We start from the raw sequence: 19174 nt of genomic DNA on the forward strand, positions 1-19174 counted from the left end.
CTTCTTCGATGGTGCGGGGCTACAGTGATTGGTTGTGTGTGTGTATAACCACAAATACCCACACATTATTAACATTTATAAATATTCTATAACAAGTATTTTCTTTTATAATTTTATATTTATTTAGTAGCATTTTTGCATAGCGTTGCAATTCAATTTGCATGGTTCAATAATACATAATTGTCAACACACATCAGTCACACAACTTATATAACAGCAATATTACATCACATATTAGTGCAGCTTCTTAAAGTAGTTCAACTGTATTCAACTGTATTCATTTTAAGAAGTAAGGAATATTGGATTGTGTATGTATGTGTTTCTGGAATGGGGAGAGTTCTCTGTTATACTTTGGGGTCAGTATCAATAGTACAATCAGTATCCTCTAATCAAACTCTCTGTTAATGGTGATAATAAGACAAATAAATATGTATGTGCGTGTGTGCGTGTGTGATACAAAACATGATTTCTGGAATGAGACATTGCTGTTGTTTATTTTTATTTTTGTATATTTTGATACCTCCAAAACGAGCACACAGTAAAACAATCCAGATCGATAAGTTGCACTACAGGTAAGAGCAAAACTTGCATTTTTAATTTTGGTGTCAACTTTCCCTATTCAAATATGAATATATGAATAAAGCATTTGCACTGAATCACTTGGCGTAGCAGCTGTATCTCAGATTTCCGCATCACTCGAACTGCTCTCGTTTCAGGCCCAAAAATTCCACTGCATTTCCAGCAAGCAATTTATCCTGCGAAACAAAACAAAAAACACAGACCATATTAAACACTGGGATGGACTTGCAGTGCTCATACATTCATTAATTTATGAAAATCAATCTTGAAAGCGGACTCAAAGAGGTTTGGAATGGCTTTTTTACAGCCATTACAACCATTCAATTCATTTTTAACAAGCGGAAATGCGGTTTTCCGAGCCGCTTTTGAACGCACCATGAGCAGGCGGAGCCAGGCGGAACCAGGCGGCAAACACCGCTGCCGTGTCGTGATTTCAATCACACAATTCAGATCTTGTTCACCATTTTCAGCAAACCAGCAGCCAAGAGGCAACAAACTTTACTGTGTTTTTTCCACACAAACCATGTAAGTTGAGTATTGCTGTTGCATGTAATGTTTAGATAAATGATGACTAATTAATACATGTCAATATATCAAGTTAAACTAACAATTGTTAACTGGTAAGCTATGTTGAATCCCTTGCTAGGTGCAGAGGAGGTAGACAGTAGTTACATATACTCCTTTACATTTGCTTGAACTTTTTTGGATAAATTGTACTCTTAAGAGTTGTTTTACTGCAAAATACTTTTTACTTTTACCTGAGCAATATTATTCTGAAGTAATAATACTCTTACTTGACTACATTTTTTTTGGCTACTCTACCAAATAAACCCACTCCTCCTTAATTTCTCTGCAGAACTTGTGCTCACTATTGTTTTGCACATATTTTTTTAATCTTTATATAATAGAAAGAGCAGGTCAGGGAGGAGAAAGTGGACCAGAGGCCAGCAGCAGCAGGAATGAACAGGGAGGGTCTTCACAGCAGGTGAGGAGAAATAACCAAAGTCCTCAGAACGTCTCTGTTAGCACTGGCTGAGAGAAAATATCAATAGCATTAAAGGGACTTTGAGGTTAAATTCTACAATTTCACTACTATTCAATTCTATTTCAAAAATATTGCTTTCCACATATTTTTTAATCTTTATTGCCACAATAGAAAGAACAGGGTGAGAGAGGAGACAGGGGACCAGAGGCCAGCAAGGATGAAGGGGAGGAAAACATCATTACCTTTAGTGTGTCATCAAATTCCTCCATTGACTCAATCAGGGATCCAGGCTCCAGCTCTCCCAGTGGGAACGGATAATCTGTCCCCAGCATCACTTTATCCTGAAAGACGAATAGACCTCCAGGTTAACTTGGAAAACCTACTATAGTGTTGAACACGTAGACGAGTAGAAGCTCACCTTTCCGATAACGTCGATGAGCAGCTTCAGTGCGACGGGATCGTGAACGAGGGAGTCGGTGTAGAAGGAGCCGAGGTATTTCCGTGGACTGATCTTGTTGTCAAGGGCGCAAAGGTCAGGGCGGACTTTGTGGCCGTGTTCAATTCTGCCAACGGTGAACGGGAAAGAGCCACCTGCAAGCAGACGGACACGTAAACATCTGGAACTGAGTTGAAATGCATCGGCGACATCTGATCTGTACCTCCATGTGCGAAGCAGACTTTCAATTTCGGAAATCTCTCGAAGACGCCTCCGAATATCATCGAGCAAATAGCGACGGTCGTCTCTGTGGGCATGCCTTCAAGATGGAAAAGATAAAAATACATAACCTGTTTATTCAAACTGTACATTAATGAAATATCTTGTTATTACAAGACAATACAGGTGGGTTTATATGCTGTGATAAGTGGCAGAAGCAACATCAAAAAGCATTATTGGTCAACAATGCACCAAATATGATGAGAAAACTACAACAATCACTAATAATAATAATAATAATAGTAATAATAATAATAACAATGATTATAATAATGATAATAATAATAACAATAATAATAATAATAATAATAATGATAATCCAATAACTTCATGAAAGTGAAAACTATTATTAATATATAATATGTTTATAGCAGAAGGGGCGTTTTTGTCCTTTAAGTTAACAAGGGGGATTCTTTTTTTTTAATTTGACACAAATTGTTGACAAAAAATCTGCCTAGAATTTAATATACAGAAAATAATCAGATTTATGTGGGATTTTTTTAAACAAATTGCCATTTGACAGGTTAGAATTCTTCAAAACGAATCAATATTTCATACTTATGATTAAAATTGAAGCTGGTTAAAGGATCAATGAAAGTGGAAAAAAAATATTGATATAAACTTTTTTGACATCCGCCCTCTCAACTTTTTCAAAGTGAGGCACCATGGGAAAATACAAAGATTTAGATGTGGTGACTTCATCAATCATTTCTGTCTCATGTCGGTATATTGGTTTGGTTTATCGTCTCCTGTTCACTGCTTCATCTCCCTCACCCACCAGCCAGGGCAGCCAATACTTAGCCATCCTCCCGTCCGTCTGCATGTCCCACGGGTGGACGAACACGGAGCAGCCCAGCTCCTCGGCTGCCTGCACGGAAAACACAAGATCCGTATTTCTCTGAGTACAAATGTGTGGACGTACATCGGCAACTGAACACGATTTCATCACTAAATCGTGAACTGCAATATTCTAATGTCTCACAGCATAGAAAGGATCGAGTTCAGTCGCGTTGAGGTCCCAGTTGTTGATCCGGGAGCCAATCTGCACGCCGGGGAAGCCCAGCTCCTTCACGCAGCGCCTCATCTCCAGCACGGCCAGGTAGGGGGCTTGCATGGGCAGCGTGCCCAGACCCACGAACCTCTTTGGGTGGCCCCGCACGGTCTGGGCCAAATCGTCATTTAAAAGGACACAGAGATCCAGTGTGTCATGGGGTTTGGCCTGTAATCCCCAAAAATAAGATTAAAATAGGTTAGAATTGATCAGGGAATGGTTGATCTATATGCATCATAAACAATGGTCATTGTTATATTTTAATTTTATTTCTTTTAAACGATTTTGCGTGTTGGTTGCATAGATTTAATGGTATATTTTCATTTTACATAAAGCAAACAATTGACATTAACTTATGCTCCCATTATAATACATCATACCAGTGATTAGAATGCATTATAAAAGGATTATAAAGTATTACAAAGGCGACTCTGATCCTGACCAGTAATTATGAAGTATAAAGATACTTAATGTTATTAAAAGTAATTAAAAATGTTTTATGAGAGCTTATAACTGTGATTATACTGTGCTATTATGGATTATAATCACGTTTGTGATGCATTATAGACGTGGGCGTCATATTAAAGACACTTTCCAGACAATTTCATTTGCCCCTTTGTCTCAGTGAGATTCGCTGCAGCTCACACTAATTGGGGGCACGGCAACCAGCTCGGCAATAAAACACAGTTGCTGCATTGTTTCTGTTTCTTCCAAGTTGCTCAGACTCGGAGTGAACTTACCCAGTAACTGAACATCACAGGAACCGTAGAGAGGGCTTGAACTGTGACACCTGAAGGGTTACAAACAAGAGACATCCATGAGATGAAAATGCCGCTAATACCCGACGGTGCCTTTGACCTGAATGTACCGTGTTGATCCATGTCCCTCAGTCGTGCGTTTGCGTCCCAGCAGTTCTCCTGAATTACCCGGAACAGCTTCCCGTCCTTCATCATGTTGGCTTCACCCTGAAACACGACGGTCTGTGATTAAACTCCTCTCTATTATAGAAGCATTCATTGTTCTTGTTCATTTAACCAATTAAATTCTCTATTTTCAACATACAACCACATGATGGCAGCAGACAACTGATTCACTCTGTTTTAATGGAACATGTATAAACATCTACCTTTGTAAAGGTGTGTATGTATAAAGATAAACAACATCTGGACTCATTTAAAAACCATGTGGTACGTGACCTGGACTCCTTGTAGATCTCGTTCTAACATTTGTAGCATGAGCAGATGCTTGTCGGCAGACACGGCTTATGTTCGGATGCGTTGAAGTGACATAATTCAACTTTTTGTCCTTATGTATGCAACGATGCAATGCCAAAAAGCTCGACCGACGTCGGCCACTAAAAGTTGCATTAGCAGCTGCCGGGGCTGCTCTGGGATCTGCTGTGCTGCGGTGGTATTTGAAGTGCTGATGTAGTGGACGCCGTGCTGAGTCCTTCAGCTGCTCACGGTGCGAGGACTTGAAAGGTCCACAGGGCGGGGGGGGGGGGGGGGGGGGGGGGCTGCTGTGTCCCGAGCATTGTATGCAGTAAAGTTGCATAAGGGTCCTTTACCTCGTATGTACATAGAAGGAGAAAAACAACTCACCTTGCAGTGATGGTGAAGCTGGACAAACCCGTCATATCCATACCTCTGAAACACGAATAAAGAGATGGTATGCCTCATAAATGAGTGTTAAATAAAATATCATACTGGAAAAAACATTAGGAATTACATCATTTTGATGTAAAACGTGTTTAAAACGTGTCCTGCTTCGGAAAAGCAAGGAAGGAAGGAAGGAAGGAAGGAAGGGAGAAGGGAAGGAGGGAAAAACAAATTAAGAAAGAAAGGAAGGAAGAAGGAAAGACAGACAGACAGAAGGGCTGGACATGGGAAATCATTAGCCAAGGTCTCCATAGTAACACAGACAGATAAGAGTCTGGACAGGGAGAACAAGGCCAAAGACACCGATTACAGTTTAACCGTCATGGAGAACAAAGATTCATGGAATGGGCTGTAAATCACATTGAACTGAAGGGGAAGATCTGCCTGCTGCAAAACTGATACAAAAACCCTCCAACGGTTAGAAGACTTCTAAAAACCTCTCAGATCCTCAATGAGCTCTTGTGCCTACCTGCTTCAAATCGGGCCACTCCTTTGGCAAAATATGATTATGAATATCAACCTTCATCCTTGTGTTTACCCTCGGGGGACAACGTGGAGCCAAATGAGTTCTTGCAGTGAGCGCAAAACCAGCAACATTCCCTGCAGAGCCTCAGCCAGAAACCAATGACCGACAGGTGAACGACTGCTGCTGGGACACGCTGGTCATTCATTAGCTAGCCTGTAAGACTAAAACGTAATCATTAGTCTACGGAGGCTACATCCCCATGTAAAATATAGTTGAGAATAGGGTTGGGCTTATTTCTGGTTTCACCGGTTCGGTTCAGTGTGCGGGCTAAACCGGTTGAACCGGCATTTGTCCTTATGACATGTTCTCAGCAACGTCACAGCACTAAATCCGACTTGTTTTGCATTAGTAATAAGCAGCAATAATGACGAGTGCAAGCAGCAATAATATTGTGATTATTTATTAACAGATCGACAAGTGTCCGAGTACGTTCAATTCAAATTCAATGATTTTATCTGCAAAAAAATGACAGAGACCAGGAAGCAGGAAGTAAGTACTAACAATCAGGCCACCCAATTATTTTCTTCAGCCTTTTTTGATTGGACAGGGTTTTTACAGTCCTGCCACGGACACATTTTTTTTTTACGTCAGAGCATAAAAACAATGACACTATTTAGACTGGGTTTGAATTACACAGTGGCTTTCAGGGAAGCCCTATTTGCTGGTGTGCACTACAACTACTCAAAGCACATGCACCCATATAGACACAATAACAACAAGGCAAGAATCATGCAAGAAGTTTAATATCCTCATCAGAGCAAACAAAACACATCATCACAAAGCAGAGGAACACATGTAATATCTCTTCTCATACACACCCCTTCATGAACAACACATCAGGTGAACAACAAAGCTGAGCGTTATTTAGCTGCCGTAAGTTGTTTTTAACAAAGCAAAATAAAACTGTCTGTCTGCGGCTCGCAGCTCCCTCTCTGTCTCTCTCTCACTGTCTCTTCACTTCCCTCACGTTTGTCTGTTGGTTGCTCCAAAAAAGTGGAAGATTGAATTAGGGACAAAAGTTATGTTTACAACCATGAGGTGTATAGGAAAAACACAGAACTGTGTTAATTACTGGACAGACAGATGTTCAGAAAAAGGAATGGTATATTTACATATTTATACAAGGAGTAGGTCATTTGGAAAAACCACAGAAACTTTTACTTTGAACGCATCGGTGAACTGAAAAAGCTTCACCCCCCTTTGTTCAGACCTCAGAGTGCTGCAAACAGGAAGTAAGCATTGACAGACAGGCAGGCCGTCCGGCCGTTTTTGATTGGACGGGGTTTTTACAGTCCTGCCACGGCCACAGATTAAAATTTCAAAATGTTTTTTATGTCAGAGCATTTAATGTATTCATTGCTATCGGTATGTTACAAGGATTTCAAGGTATATAACAGGAAGTATTTCTGGATAGAATCACCTACTCAACCTTTAAGTGTATTTGATGGACATGTTACATTTTCTTGCACTTTTGTTCAAATACGTGAAACTAAAGTAATATATAGAATATGTCTGACAATCAACAGTCACACTTGGTAGAAAGGAAACAGGGAGATTATTACATCAACATTCACTTTTTGTTCCATTCTGAACAGTAAATCATTATGTTTGGTTTCAAATGAAAGATTTTCTTTAAAAACCTGAACAAATGACGACCACCACTCTGAAATCCTAATGAGTCGCTGAGAGCTCACCTCCCTCCCTGAACATCACAGAAACCTCACTTTGACATATTTTGATATCAGCTGTTTTAGCATCACCAGCTCGTCCGATACTGAACCAGGGGAAGAGTTTCTCAGTAAAAGTGTCTCTGTAAGTGTAGATGTGAGTCTTGTCTTCAGGGTTGTAGAAAGACACCTGCCCCCCATCATAGTCCAGCTGGACTCTGATCCTCTGGAGACTCTTCTTCAATCTGACAGTCTCACCAGCTCCATCAGTGTATTTTTCCCCGCGATAAAATAAACACCAGATTCCATATTTTGGTGTCCCAGATTTCTCTCCCTTCCTATCACATGACTCTTTAGCCAAACCTACAGACCAGTGTGGATGGTCTCCCACCTCCACCTCCCAGCTGTGTTTCCCTGAGCTGAAGCCTTCAGAGCCTAGAACGTCGGCATACTTAAAGTTTCTCTCTGGATTGTCAGGAACCTGCAGTTTTTTGGCTCCCCATCTCACCCCGGTCAGATCATCAGACAGCCAGAAAATGGGGGCTGCAGTGTTTGGGTCCAGAATGACAGGACTGAAGTGGACCACATCCTTCATCTTCTCCCAGACCCTGAAGGACAGGTTTCCCAGATGTTTGGCCACATCTATCAGTGCTCCTGAGACCGGCTGTGGATCTGACAGTGAGGTCTGGACTCTGGTTCTGGTCTGAGTCGATTTATAACTGCTGAGGAACGGCACGTTGTCTTTCTGCAGGTCTTCTTCAACGGCAGAGATACTGTCTGACAGAGAGGAGATCTGATCCTGGATCACCTTCATCTCTCTGCTGATCCTCTTCCTGTTCTGCTCCTCTTCCTCCCTCAGAGCTGCCAGTCTGGACTCCTCTTCCTCTTTCAGGAACTGGTGCAGCTTGTTGAACTCTGCTCTGATCTGTGTCTCCGTGGACAACAGCTGCTTCTTGGAGTGTTGAATCATTCCATCGTATGTTTTCTCCACTTGTTTGTGTTTGACCCTCTTGTCCTTCAGAGACTCCAAGTCAGATCGTATCCGGTCCTTCAGGTCTCTGACTGCTTGTTCGATAGGAATCACCTTGTGACCCTGCTGTAGAGAAAACTCACAGACAGGACACACAACTCGATCTTCAGCCTCACAGAACATCCTAGACTCTTCTGGGTGTTTACACACCACCTCCACCTTCTCCTCTCCCTTTTCTGTCTCAGGTGATCCAGTTTTCTGTCTCTTGGCAAAGGAGTCAGCCAGTCCCTTCAGGTTGAGGTTCACCAGAGGATGTTTTTTGGAGGATTTTCTTTCACAAATTGGACAGTTTTTGTTGTTAGCTTGTTCCCAGAATTGTTGCAGGCAGCTTGAACAGAAGTTGTGGTTGCAGCCCAGAGACACAGGCTCTCTGAACGTCTCTGAACACAAGTGGCAGGTCAGGAAACTTTCAAAAATATCTCTCTGAGCCATTTCCTCTGGTGTGAATGATCCTTTAACAGCAAGACTCACCAAAGCTGTGTGATCAGTCCGTATGATCCGTGTTAATAGTTGACGCCCTTCTACCTGGAATGGCGTCGAATCACCTGTCAGTTTCACTTCCCAATATTTTAAGTAAACAAGCTGACATTTCATTCTATCACCAGCAGATGGTACTATTTGATTTACTGTCAGATTTCACAGCAACTTTGTATGTAAACAGTTTATTTATAAGTGAAAAAGAAGATAACTGAGAATATGTATTGACATTGTAAACAAATGTCTGAACACAGAAGCACATAGGCTAAAACATTACAATTCAGAATTTGTGTTGAACACGTTTTGTATCAATGTAAATCATCATTTAATTAAATGACAATGTACTCTTCCAAGACAGTGAAAATACTATAAAAGAAGTATTTCACTTGTGCAAAACATTTCCTCTGAAATTACACAGATACATAATACTCACCTTTACATCTCATTGTACGCAACACAAACGTGAATAAAAACCTAAATGTAAAACAAAACCTACACGACCATTAATGAATCCTCCACCATCAGGCCAGTATCATCAGTCTCTCACTGGCCTGCAGAGGGCAGTAGAGTAACCAAAAGCTGCACTCAAGTAAGAGTATTGTTACTTTCTAATAATATGAGTCAAGTAGAAGTAAAAGTAGTCATCCAAATAGTTACTTGAGTAAGAGCAAGAAAGTATTTAGTGGAAAAACTACTCAAGTACTGAGTAACGTCTGATTTACTGGTTCAATAATCAGAGCATGATCGTTAAATAGAAAATATAAATGTGCAAATTTAGATATTGCCAAACAATATTTCTGTCACTAAAACAAAAATCAATTCAATCTCTACAAAATAACAAAAAATAACGCAAATTCAGCCACAAGAAAAACAAATAAATCCTCAAGCATGCTCAATATAGTAGTTTCAAAACATTCTCTTTTTGTCTCACTGTCACTCATTTATATAACAAAGTTTTTGAAACCAGCTCCGTTCCGTCCTCCTGGTAATGCCAGAGATGTTTGGAGCCCATCAGTGCTGCAGCTCAGAGACACAGGATCACTGAAAGTCTCTGAACACACGTGGCTGATATGGAAATTTTGTACTTCTTGATGAGAGATATCTGAACTGAAGACTTACACATGAGAAGGTTTGGTGAATGTAAATGTGACCTGTGACCTGTGGCCTGTGGCCATTTGTGTGTGTTTTGCAACCCATGGGTGTTTTGCGACATAGGTGTGGTTTATGACCCAGGTGGGGTTTGCGACCCATGCAAGGTTTAGACAAACATCGGAGTTTACGACTTCCATCCCTGTGAACTGAGTGAAAACACACCCACAAGAAGATGGATAAATATCATGTTCGTCTCACAACACATTGGGCCCTAGTTTCGTAGACCAGGCGCAGTCAGCTTTCAGCGCACCTGCGCCGCGCCGAGGGGGTGTGTCCGCCTGGACTTTGCAAGTTTCGTGCACCGCGCAGGCACACCTCCCGTCTCGCCCACCGGCGCAAGTGGGAAAGAGGGAGGAGAAGAAGGCGTGAGTGGGAGACGAGGAGGAGACGAGGCGTGGACTGGGATAAACACAGCCGATTCAGATCTTCACCAATCAAATGAGCTCCTCTCCTCTCCTTTAATGCGTTAGGGGAAGTTCAGTGCAAGTTCCGTCACTTGACAACCCGATGACAGAAGCAGCGCCGCCGCTGTGCGCGCGTATTATAATAATAACAATGCCAATATTATAAAAAACAGGAGAGAGAGAGGGAGATGTTTTGGTCCGAGAGGCTGAGTTTCCGTTACGCGTGCCATCCGCCTTTGATCTGACGTCAGATGTGACGGGACAATCTATGTCGATATAAATTCACGTGTTGATTCAATTAGTTGCATTAAATAGTGTTTGTTGTGATTATTTATTGCATGTAAATGTGCCTGGAACTGTGGAAACCTGCCTGTGAGATCTCGTGTGTGCACTGCGCGCCGTCAACCAAACTTCCACTCCGCCAGCTGTGATTCCCATTGAATGAATGGACTTTATTTATGCCTTACGCCTTGCGCCGAAAGTAGACCAGGTTGGAGCTGGCGAGCTTTCAGCGCAGTCTCGGCGAGGCTTTTTGCCACGAAACTTCCGCTACGCCAAGCTGAATCTCTGACGCCTCCCCCTGCTGCGCCGCCACACCCATCTTGGCGCAGGCGATCCACCAAACTGCCAAACTGACGGTGCGCAAGGCTGCGCGGGTCGAAACTTGCACTGCGCCGGCTGCGCCACCCTGCGCCGGTCTACGAAACTAGGGCCCTTTGAGTCTACACTTAGTAACAGACCAGCATGTTGCTCTGTGAATTCTCCTCTTGATCAAGATTAAATCCCTGTTTGGACCTTGAGCTGACTCCGATCTCCTTCCTCCAGTTCTATACCAACGGGTAATTATTTTACCACTTTGGCGCCCAACGTGGGGTCCCAATATCTTTCCCTCTCTTCGTACCAGAGGACCTGAAGACCTTAAGGCAGAGGAAATAGAAACCCTCTGAAAAGACCTCCACCGCGGGGCTAGCCTCGTTTTGGACAGGAGGCCAGGTCCTCTGAAGAGGGGGCGGTGACGGGGCCAACCACAGAGGGGAGACGGACCAGCCAGGCAAACAGAGTCAGGGACTCATCGAAAGGGTAAGAAATTTCTAATAAGTAAAGCAAGTCGGGAACTTGGGGGATCGATCTCTTAGAATAGGTCAAAGGACCTAATAGGAAAAAGGAAATAAATAGAATCAAGCCAAGGCTTGGGGGAGCAGGACTCTCTTAGATTTAGGGCAGGACCCTAAATCCAGGTAAGCTGTCTTTGGAAGGACAAAGATTAAACTAATCCCGAAGGCCTGCGAAAACAAAAAGACGTCAGGGAGGTTCAGAGACCCATAGGTAAGAGTACTCAAAAGGAAAGAAATGAAAAAAACGGTAAAATAGAAAAAACGTTTAAATAAAAATACGTATTGAAAATAATTAAATAGATAAATAAATAAATAAACAAATAACTAAACAAATTCAAGCTGGGAAATTGTAATAGTTGTTTTAAATTGTTGTTGTTGTTTTTTTTTAAATTGTTGTTGTGAACCTGACGAGGTTCAATATAAATGAGATGCAAAACGAATGAGCCAAAAAAGCTCTAGATAATGTAAAATATATAAAGAAGTGAGAAAAGGCAGAACAAAGAGGGATACACTCAGGTGAAAGCATGGTTAAAGGAGGCAGAAGCAAGAAAGAGAGGAATGTAGAAACAGAAAGTAAAAGTAAGTGAGACAATGTAAAGAAGAAACTGAGAAAAGAGAGGTTGAAGAAAGGAAAAGATAGGAAGAAAAGGAGAAAAAGGAAAAGAAAAAGATTCAGTATGTAATAAACTTTATCCTGTTTTGTACTCCAACCGAGATAAACAGGATGACAAGTATGTGCCTCTGGGTCTCCACCCTCCCCCGTACAACATCCCTCAGCCACCACCGCCTCTTGTCCAGGCCTCAGCTCCACTCCTTCGCCCTCCCTCTCTCTTCGCATCTACTCTCTCCACTCCTGCACCGATAGCAACAGCCGTAGGAAGCACCTAATTGGTGTTGGAACTGCTGGATACAAGCTACGACTGACCATGAAAAGCCAAGAAAGGCGGAACAAAAAAGGCAAGTGAAATATTTGTCATGGATGATGATGATGATGATGAAAATTATGCTAATTCATTCACTGATGTGTATTTCCGAGGCAATGTCAATCGTGGAGGCTGGAGAGGGAGAGGAAGAGGAGAAGGACGGGGAGGACGGAGATTTGGAGATGAGAGCTGCTACAGTTGTGGTAAATTTGGACATTGGGCTCAAGAACGCAGAGCTCCAAAGGGCAGAGGTCAAGGAGGCTGGCGGGGGAGAGGAGGAGCAGGGAGACCCAGACGAGTTGATGATTCATCGGCGTGACTTCAATAAATCAGGTCATGCACAGTCACACACACACACACACACACACACACACACACACACACCAAGACACAGAAGATGAGGAGGAAGAAGTATGTTCACTAGAAAGTTCTGAAATATTTTTAAGCATGAATCAAACACTGATTACCGATCACCAGATTATTGGTTAACAATTATAAAACTTTAAAATGTTTTCTATGCGATACGGGAGCATGCAGAACAATTAGAATAATCAGAAAAGATGAAGGCGGTGGTAGACTGCCTACAGACAACTATTCTTTTCTATGGCCATGTCTGCAAACTTAGCAAAATTTGTAATAAATTTGTAATTTGTAAAATTTGTGTAAAAGCCAGATACTATTATATGTGGATGACATCTTAATAGCGTCTAAAACTGAAATAGATTGCAAAACAGATACCTTAGCTCTATTAAAATTCTTAGTTGAATAAGAATTTAAGGTCAGCAAAAATAAATTGCAATTGTGGCAAAAGGTCGTAAAATATTTAGGTTTTAATATTTCACAGTCAGGTAAACATCTAGACGAAAAAAAGGAAAACAGCTATTTTACAAGCACCAAAACCTACAACCAAAAGACAAATGATGTCTTTCTTAGGTATGACTAATTTTTGCAGACAATGGATTGCTAATTATGCTGAAATAGCACAACCGCTCCAAAATACTATATATGACCAGCCTATGGCAGCTCAAGACAAAATAACATGGACTCAAGGAACGAATGATGCTTTTGTTAGACTCAAACAAGTTCTAGTGAGCTCTGCAGTAGCTTTCCCTGATTACTCAAAGCTGTTTGTTTAGACTTGCGATGCAAGATCTGGTTTTATGACTAGTGTTCTAACACAACCATTTGGAGGAAAACAGAGACCTATTGCATATTATTCATCAAAACTTGATAACATCACAAAGGCTATGCCACCTTGTTTGCAGGCAGTACAGGCAGCTGCACTCAGTGTGCAGGGTTCTGCTTCTATAGTGTTATTTCACCCACTGACACTTATGGTGTCACATGTCACACCAGCGCGACATCTTAGTTGTATGACTATCCTACTGTCACAGCCACATCTCACTAGAGAGATGCCCTACATTAAACCCATCAACCCTGCTACCAAATGAAACAGATGGATTAGCACATGATTGTGTAGGAGAAACTAGTGCTAGAGTTTTACCAAGACCAGATCTCACCGATGTACCACTTGATGCTGCTGATATTGTGATATTTGTGGATGGCTCATGTAAAAAGAATCCTGACGGGACAAATGTAAGTGGATATGCTGTAGTAACATCTGACAAGGTTTTGAAGTCAGGCTCCTTACCGTCGCATTTCTCTGCGCAGGCAGCAGAACTTGTTGCACTTATAGAGGCATGCAAAATAGGGAGAAATAAAGATACAACTGTATATACAGATAGCCAGTATGCATTCTCGACACTTCACGTGTTTGCACAACAGTGGAAAAATAGAGGCATGGTAACATCTACAGGGAAACCTATTACACATAAAGATCTCATTTTGCAGCTACTGGATGCCGTTCAACTGCCAAGAAAAGTTGCAATATGCAAGTGTGCTGCACATACTACGGGTAAAGATTTTATTTCAATGGGGAATAAAAAAGCGGACGAGGAAGCAAAACTAACGGCTGCTATTTAGAAAAATGTAGATGACATTTATACTACTGAGACTACGCTTACACATATAGATCATGACATTTTGAGAGACATGCAAAATAGTTCACCTGAGACTGAGAAAAACATGTGGCGAAATTAAGGAGCCACACAGACAGAAACGGGGATTTGGGAGAGCCTCGACGGAAAGCCTATACTACCAAAAAATGTATTTAGATTTGCTGCAATATTGAGTCATGGGATTACCCATGTCTCAACAGGAGGGATGGTATCCACAATAGAGAACATTTTTACTACATATGGATTTCACAATTACACAAAAAAATGTTGTGCCTCATGATTGATATGCTCTAAGCATAATGCTCAAGGTAGACTACGTCCAAAACCAGGTAAATTCCCAGAAGCGACATACCCATTTCAATGTATCTGTATGGATTTTATTGAATTAAACAGAGCCGAAGGAAAGAAATACTGTTTAGTGATAGTGGATATGTTCTCCAAATGGGTAGAAATTACACCAACAATGAATGTATTGTATTGAACAATGATGCAATAACTGTGGCCAAAATTCTAGCTACAGTAATAAATCTTTATTATGGACTCAGATGGTCCACTCACATCCAGCATACACACACACATATGACACATTAAAATACATACTCAAAAATACTGTACTAAAATAGGTGCAAGCTATCATGCCAATGCTTTCGAAGCCTGGATGTGAACCGATAGCCCATCATAGGGTTGGTTAAGGCTATAATGATGCTATTTTCTGATAAATCCAATCGACACATGAAATTGAACATTAGCTTTCGTAACAATGCCTGACATGTAGGTACATTAGAGGACACAAATAGCTGGCTAGCACTGTGCCACCTGGGAACACGGAGCAACAACCTCATGGCATCATTATATGCCACTCTAAGCCTCTGCATAGTTCTCACTCTGTAAGAGGACCAGAGATGAGCTGTATACAGCGGCGTGACATAAGCCCTAAACAAAGCACACTTAACATCTGTGGAACACATGGAAAATTTCCTCAACATCACGTTGGCCTGTGCATATATTTTACACCGTTGACGACGAATGTCACCGTCATCCATGAGATCATCTGAGAAGACATGTCCTAGATATTTTAATTCCCTGCATATTTCTAAGAGGCCATCTGCGAGGTGGAAAGCAGGAAAAGAGGATTTTTTGTCCTCTCTAGATCTCACAACAACAACCTTACTCTTTTTGGAATTATAGTTGATGTCAAATTCTCTTCCATATTGTGTGCATATCCTCAACAGCTCTTGTAACCCAGCAGAATATGGACAATGTAAAACCAGGTCATCAGCATACATGAGATGATTCACAACTTGATCTCCCACAATACATCCTGTTGTACATTCATTTAGCTGTCTTGAAAGGTCATCAATATATACATTAAAAAGAATAGGGGATAATATTCCTCCTTGACGGACCCCATTCGCCACATGAAAAGGATCAGAAACAGTACTATCCCATTTGACCTGGAATGTTTGCTGAGCATACCAATACATTAGAATTCTGACAATATATTTAGGAACATCTCTCATGAGTAGTTTTTCAAATAGTTTTGCATGGTTGATTCTATCGAATGCCTTAGAGGCATCAATAAAACAGAGAAACATAGAGGTGTTTTGGCGTTGATATTTAGCGACAATCTCCTTTAAAGCATAAATGCATAAGTCAGTACTATGTTTTGTCTTGAACCCAAATTGATTGTCTGTAGTTAATACATACATTTCGATCCTATTTAAAATAATTTTTTCCAGCACCTTAGACAGGGTACTGGCAAGGGCAATTGGCCTATAATTGTCCATGCTGTTTAATTTGCCAGCCTTCTCCTTAAGCACAGGAACCAGCAAAACAGACAAGATGGAATCAGGGAGAACACCATGCACCATGATACCAGAGAAACACATGGCTAACAGTGGAGAGAGCCTATAGCTGGCATGCTTAAGATGCTCTGCAGCAATACCATCTGTACCACATGTTTTGTTGTTATCAAGCATCTCAATAGCATGTGCCACCTCCGCTGGCCTTACTGTAACATTAGTGTCCAGATCAACATTATTAACAGCAACAACATTACTCTTGACACAGTTGAACAGCTTACAGTCATAGCTCCAAGGTATGGTTTTCCAGAAAAGATTTATTGTGATAACGGTCCTCATTTTAGGAATTCGGAAATATTTTCAATCCAACTCAGGTTCCATTGTAGTTATCATCCACAGTCAGCAGGACTGGTGGAAAGAAACAATGGAACTATTAAAGCAAAACTGAGGAAGGCTATGGAAGAAACAGGGAAGAGTTGGGTAACATGTCTACCAGCTGTAGCATTAAGCTTACACATTCAACCTAACAGTACAGGATTATCACCATTTGAAATATTATATGGAAGGCCATTAAGGGTACCGCTAATAGATACGGAGGGAGATGATACAAGATTGACTGAAACAATCGTTGACTACATGTCAAAAATGATGAAGAACAAAAGTATTATGTCTACAGTATCTCCTCCTACAGATCCAGCACCAACAGGAGGGCCAATAAACCCAGGAGATTGGGTGTTTATCAAAGTCCTGAGGCGGGGGATTGGTCAGCTCCCTGCTGGGAAGGGCCCTATCAAGTATTATTGTCTACACCCACAGCAGTCCGCATAGCTGAAAGACAGACTTAGATCCATCTCACACACTGCAAAAGAGCACAAATACCACTGTCAGATAAGTAGAAACATTCACCATGCCGGATTTAAAGCTATGCTTGATAACTGTTTTATGTGTGACCACAATTGCATTCCTTATTTCAAATATAGTGACACAAGGCCAGGTATACGATAAAATGAGGGAAAGAGCTATAGGAATACAATCCAGGTGGGACACTAGTAGAGGTGTAGTGATAATAAAATGTACTGAAGGGATGAATTGCATTGCTCAGATTGATGCATGTCAGGTTTTCCCCTGTTCAGGACAACACTTTCACTGGCCGGAGACAGAAAATGATATCTGTGTCACCACGGAGGTATGCAGCACATATAGAAAAGCGTGGGGTAGAGCTGTTCATATAGGTGGGTGTGCGTGCGAGAAGTGGAGTTGGGTAATTGCTAATACAGGACCACGGGATTGGGGATACAACCCAAATTCTAACTTGAAAAACCGACTGAAAATTATCAAGATTTTTTGCAAAACAAAATATTTGCAAAACAAACAATTGCATGCCTGTAATAATAACACTTAAGACTCCTAAACACACTGATAACGGAACATATGTGTTGGGAGCATGGGGGAGTGGAATAAACAAGGTTGGGATATTCCATATAATAGTGTCCCCAAGCTCGAGAAATCAGACAACATCTGTAACAGCCACACCAACCAAACCGACTTCGATGAAAAATAATCCTGTAAAATATATAGACATAAGAAATATGAAGGAAACGTATGCCCTAGAAACAGGATTCACAGACTCAAATGTATTGCTACAATGGATCGTTCACACAGCCCGAAACAGCAAGTTATCCTCTTCCAATTGTCTAGCATGTGCAGCAGCCAGGCCGGGGTTAGGCACAGTGCTTTTTCCCCTTAATCCAGATAATGATCCAAAAGGTTTTCGTTGCATGCTAGAATTATACAAATCAGAGAATGCTACAAACTGCACCACTTTGAAACTTCTGTTCCCCCCAGTGTCATCACAGATTAAACCACCTTGGTTTACGCCATACACCGGGAATTATACCTGCTTGACACGAAGCAGAGGTACTGTGTCAGTAGAAGTATTGACAACCTGTAAAACCATCATTGATGTAATTAAGGGCGAGAGCAATGTCACTGATGACATAGTGAATGATCAAACAATGGCCAGAGCTGATGTATGGTGGTTCTGTGGAGGTAAGATACTCAGAGCAAAATTACCAACTGATTGGAAGGGAACTTGTGCTATGGTACAATTATTAATGCCGACATATATTTTACCATATGACACAATGGCATTAGAAAAAGTGGCGATACATAATTTACGAACAAAAAGAAATGCACCAGCAGGATCTTTTGACAACAGAGTTTATATAGATGAAATTGGTGTTCCTCGAGGTGTTCCTGATGAGTTTAAAGCCAGAAATCAGGTTGCTGCAGGATTTGAATCACTCCTGGCTTGGTGGGTAACCGTTAATAAAAATGTGGATTGGATAAATTACGTCTATTATAACCAACAAAGATTTTTAAATTACACTAAGGAAGCAATTGGGGGCATACATCAACAGTTAGATAATACTAGTTTAATGGCATGGCAGAATAGGATGGCGTTAGATATGTTGTTGGCTGAAAAAGGAGGAGTATGTAAAATGTTTGGAGATATGTGTTGTACGTTTATTCCTAACAATACAGCACCTGATGGCAACATCACTAAGGCGTTGAATGGATTAACCTCCCTATCTGCAGAGTTAGCTGAAAACTCTGGTTTTGAAGATTCTCTGACAGGATGGCTCCAGGACATTTTTGGAAAATGGGCAGGTTCTATAAAAACTACGATGTTATCTGTAACCGTAATGATTACCATTCTAATCGTTTGTGGATGTTGTTGTATCCCCTGTTTGAGAGGACTGTTACAGAGACTCATTGACACCGCTGTGACTAAAACAACTATGCTGTACGAAAGGATCCCCATCACCGATGATCACCGAGGGGACTATGAGAATGCAGCACAAGAAAATGTTACTTCTGATCCGACAGATGATGATTTATATGGTAACCTCTTTGATGAAGATGAGGACACTACGGACTAAGAGATAATTGCTGTTATATGTTTATTCTACTGATTATGATGAGACTACAGAAAATCTAATTGAAGTTGTAGTTTTCTGAATTGACCAACTAGAGCCACTTAGGAGAAAAATATTCACAGCATTTGTACAT

The 19174-nt window shown here is 41.2% G+C and overlaps 2 protein-coding genes across 2 annotated transcripts in view; both read right to left on the reverse strand.

Moving 5' to 3' along the window:
• Positions 1–132: 132 nt before the first annotated feature.
• Positions 133–5677, reverse strand: acmsd (aminocarboxymuconate semialdehyde decarboxylase). Its single transcript, XM_084023777.1, has 10 exons — positions 5458–5677; positions 4932–4976; positions 4199–4295; positions 4071–4120; positions 3262–3498; positions 3054–3147; positions 2224–2319; positions 1983–2155; positions 1807–1905; positions 133–755 (listed from the first exon to the last, which is right to left on the reverse strand). The coding sequence occupies exons 1-10, from the start codon at positions 5512–5514 to the stop codon at positions 693–695; spliced, it is 1011 nt and encodes a 336-aa protein (XP_083879903.1). The 5' UTR covers positions 5515–5677; the 3' UTR covers positions 133–692.
• Positions 5678–6245: 568 nt separating this feature from the next.
• LOC311021948 (nuclear factor 7, ovary-like) overlaps positions 6246–19174 on the reverse strand; it is a gene marked incomplete at its 5' end in the record, with an annotated part of 19288 nt that continues 6359 nt past the window's right edge. Inside the window, one exon of the mRNA XM_084022899.1 lies at positions 6246–8274. Coding sequence (XP_083879025.1) covers positions 7186–8274 — 1089 coding nt within the window. The 3' untranslated portion in view covers positions 6246–7185. The remainder of the gene's footprint in view (positions 8275–19174) is intronic.

This window comes from Eutrigla gurnardus, assembly GCF_963514095.1.
Source record: "Eutrigla gurnardus genome assembly, chromosome: 12".
In the NCBI taxonomy this organism is placed as follows: domain Eukaryota; kingdom Metazoa; phylum Chordata; class Actinopteri; order Perciformes; family Triglidae; genus Eutrigla; species Eutrigla gurnardus.

Coding starts and splice junctions, on each gene's coding strand:
- acmsd (XM_084023777.1), bottom strand. CDS start 5,514: ATGAAGGTTGATATTCATAATCATATTTTGCCAAAGGAGTGGCCCGAT. Junction 4,296..4,931: donor AGCTTCACCATCACTGCAAG/GTGAGTTGTTTT, acceptor GTCGTGTTTCAG/GGTGAAGCCAACATGATGAA. Junction 3,499..4,070: donor CTGTGATGTTCAGTTACTGG/GTAAGTTCACTC, acceptor TGGGGATTACAG/GCCAAACCCCATGACACACT.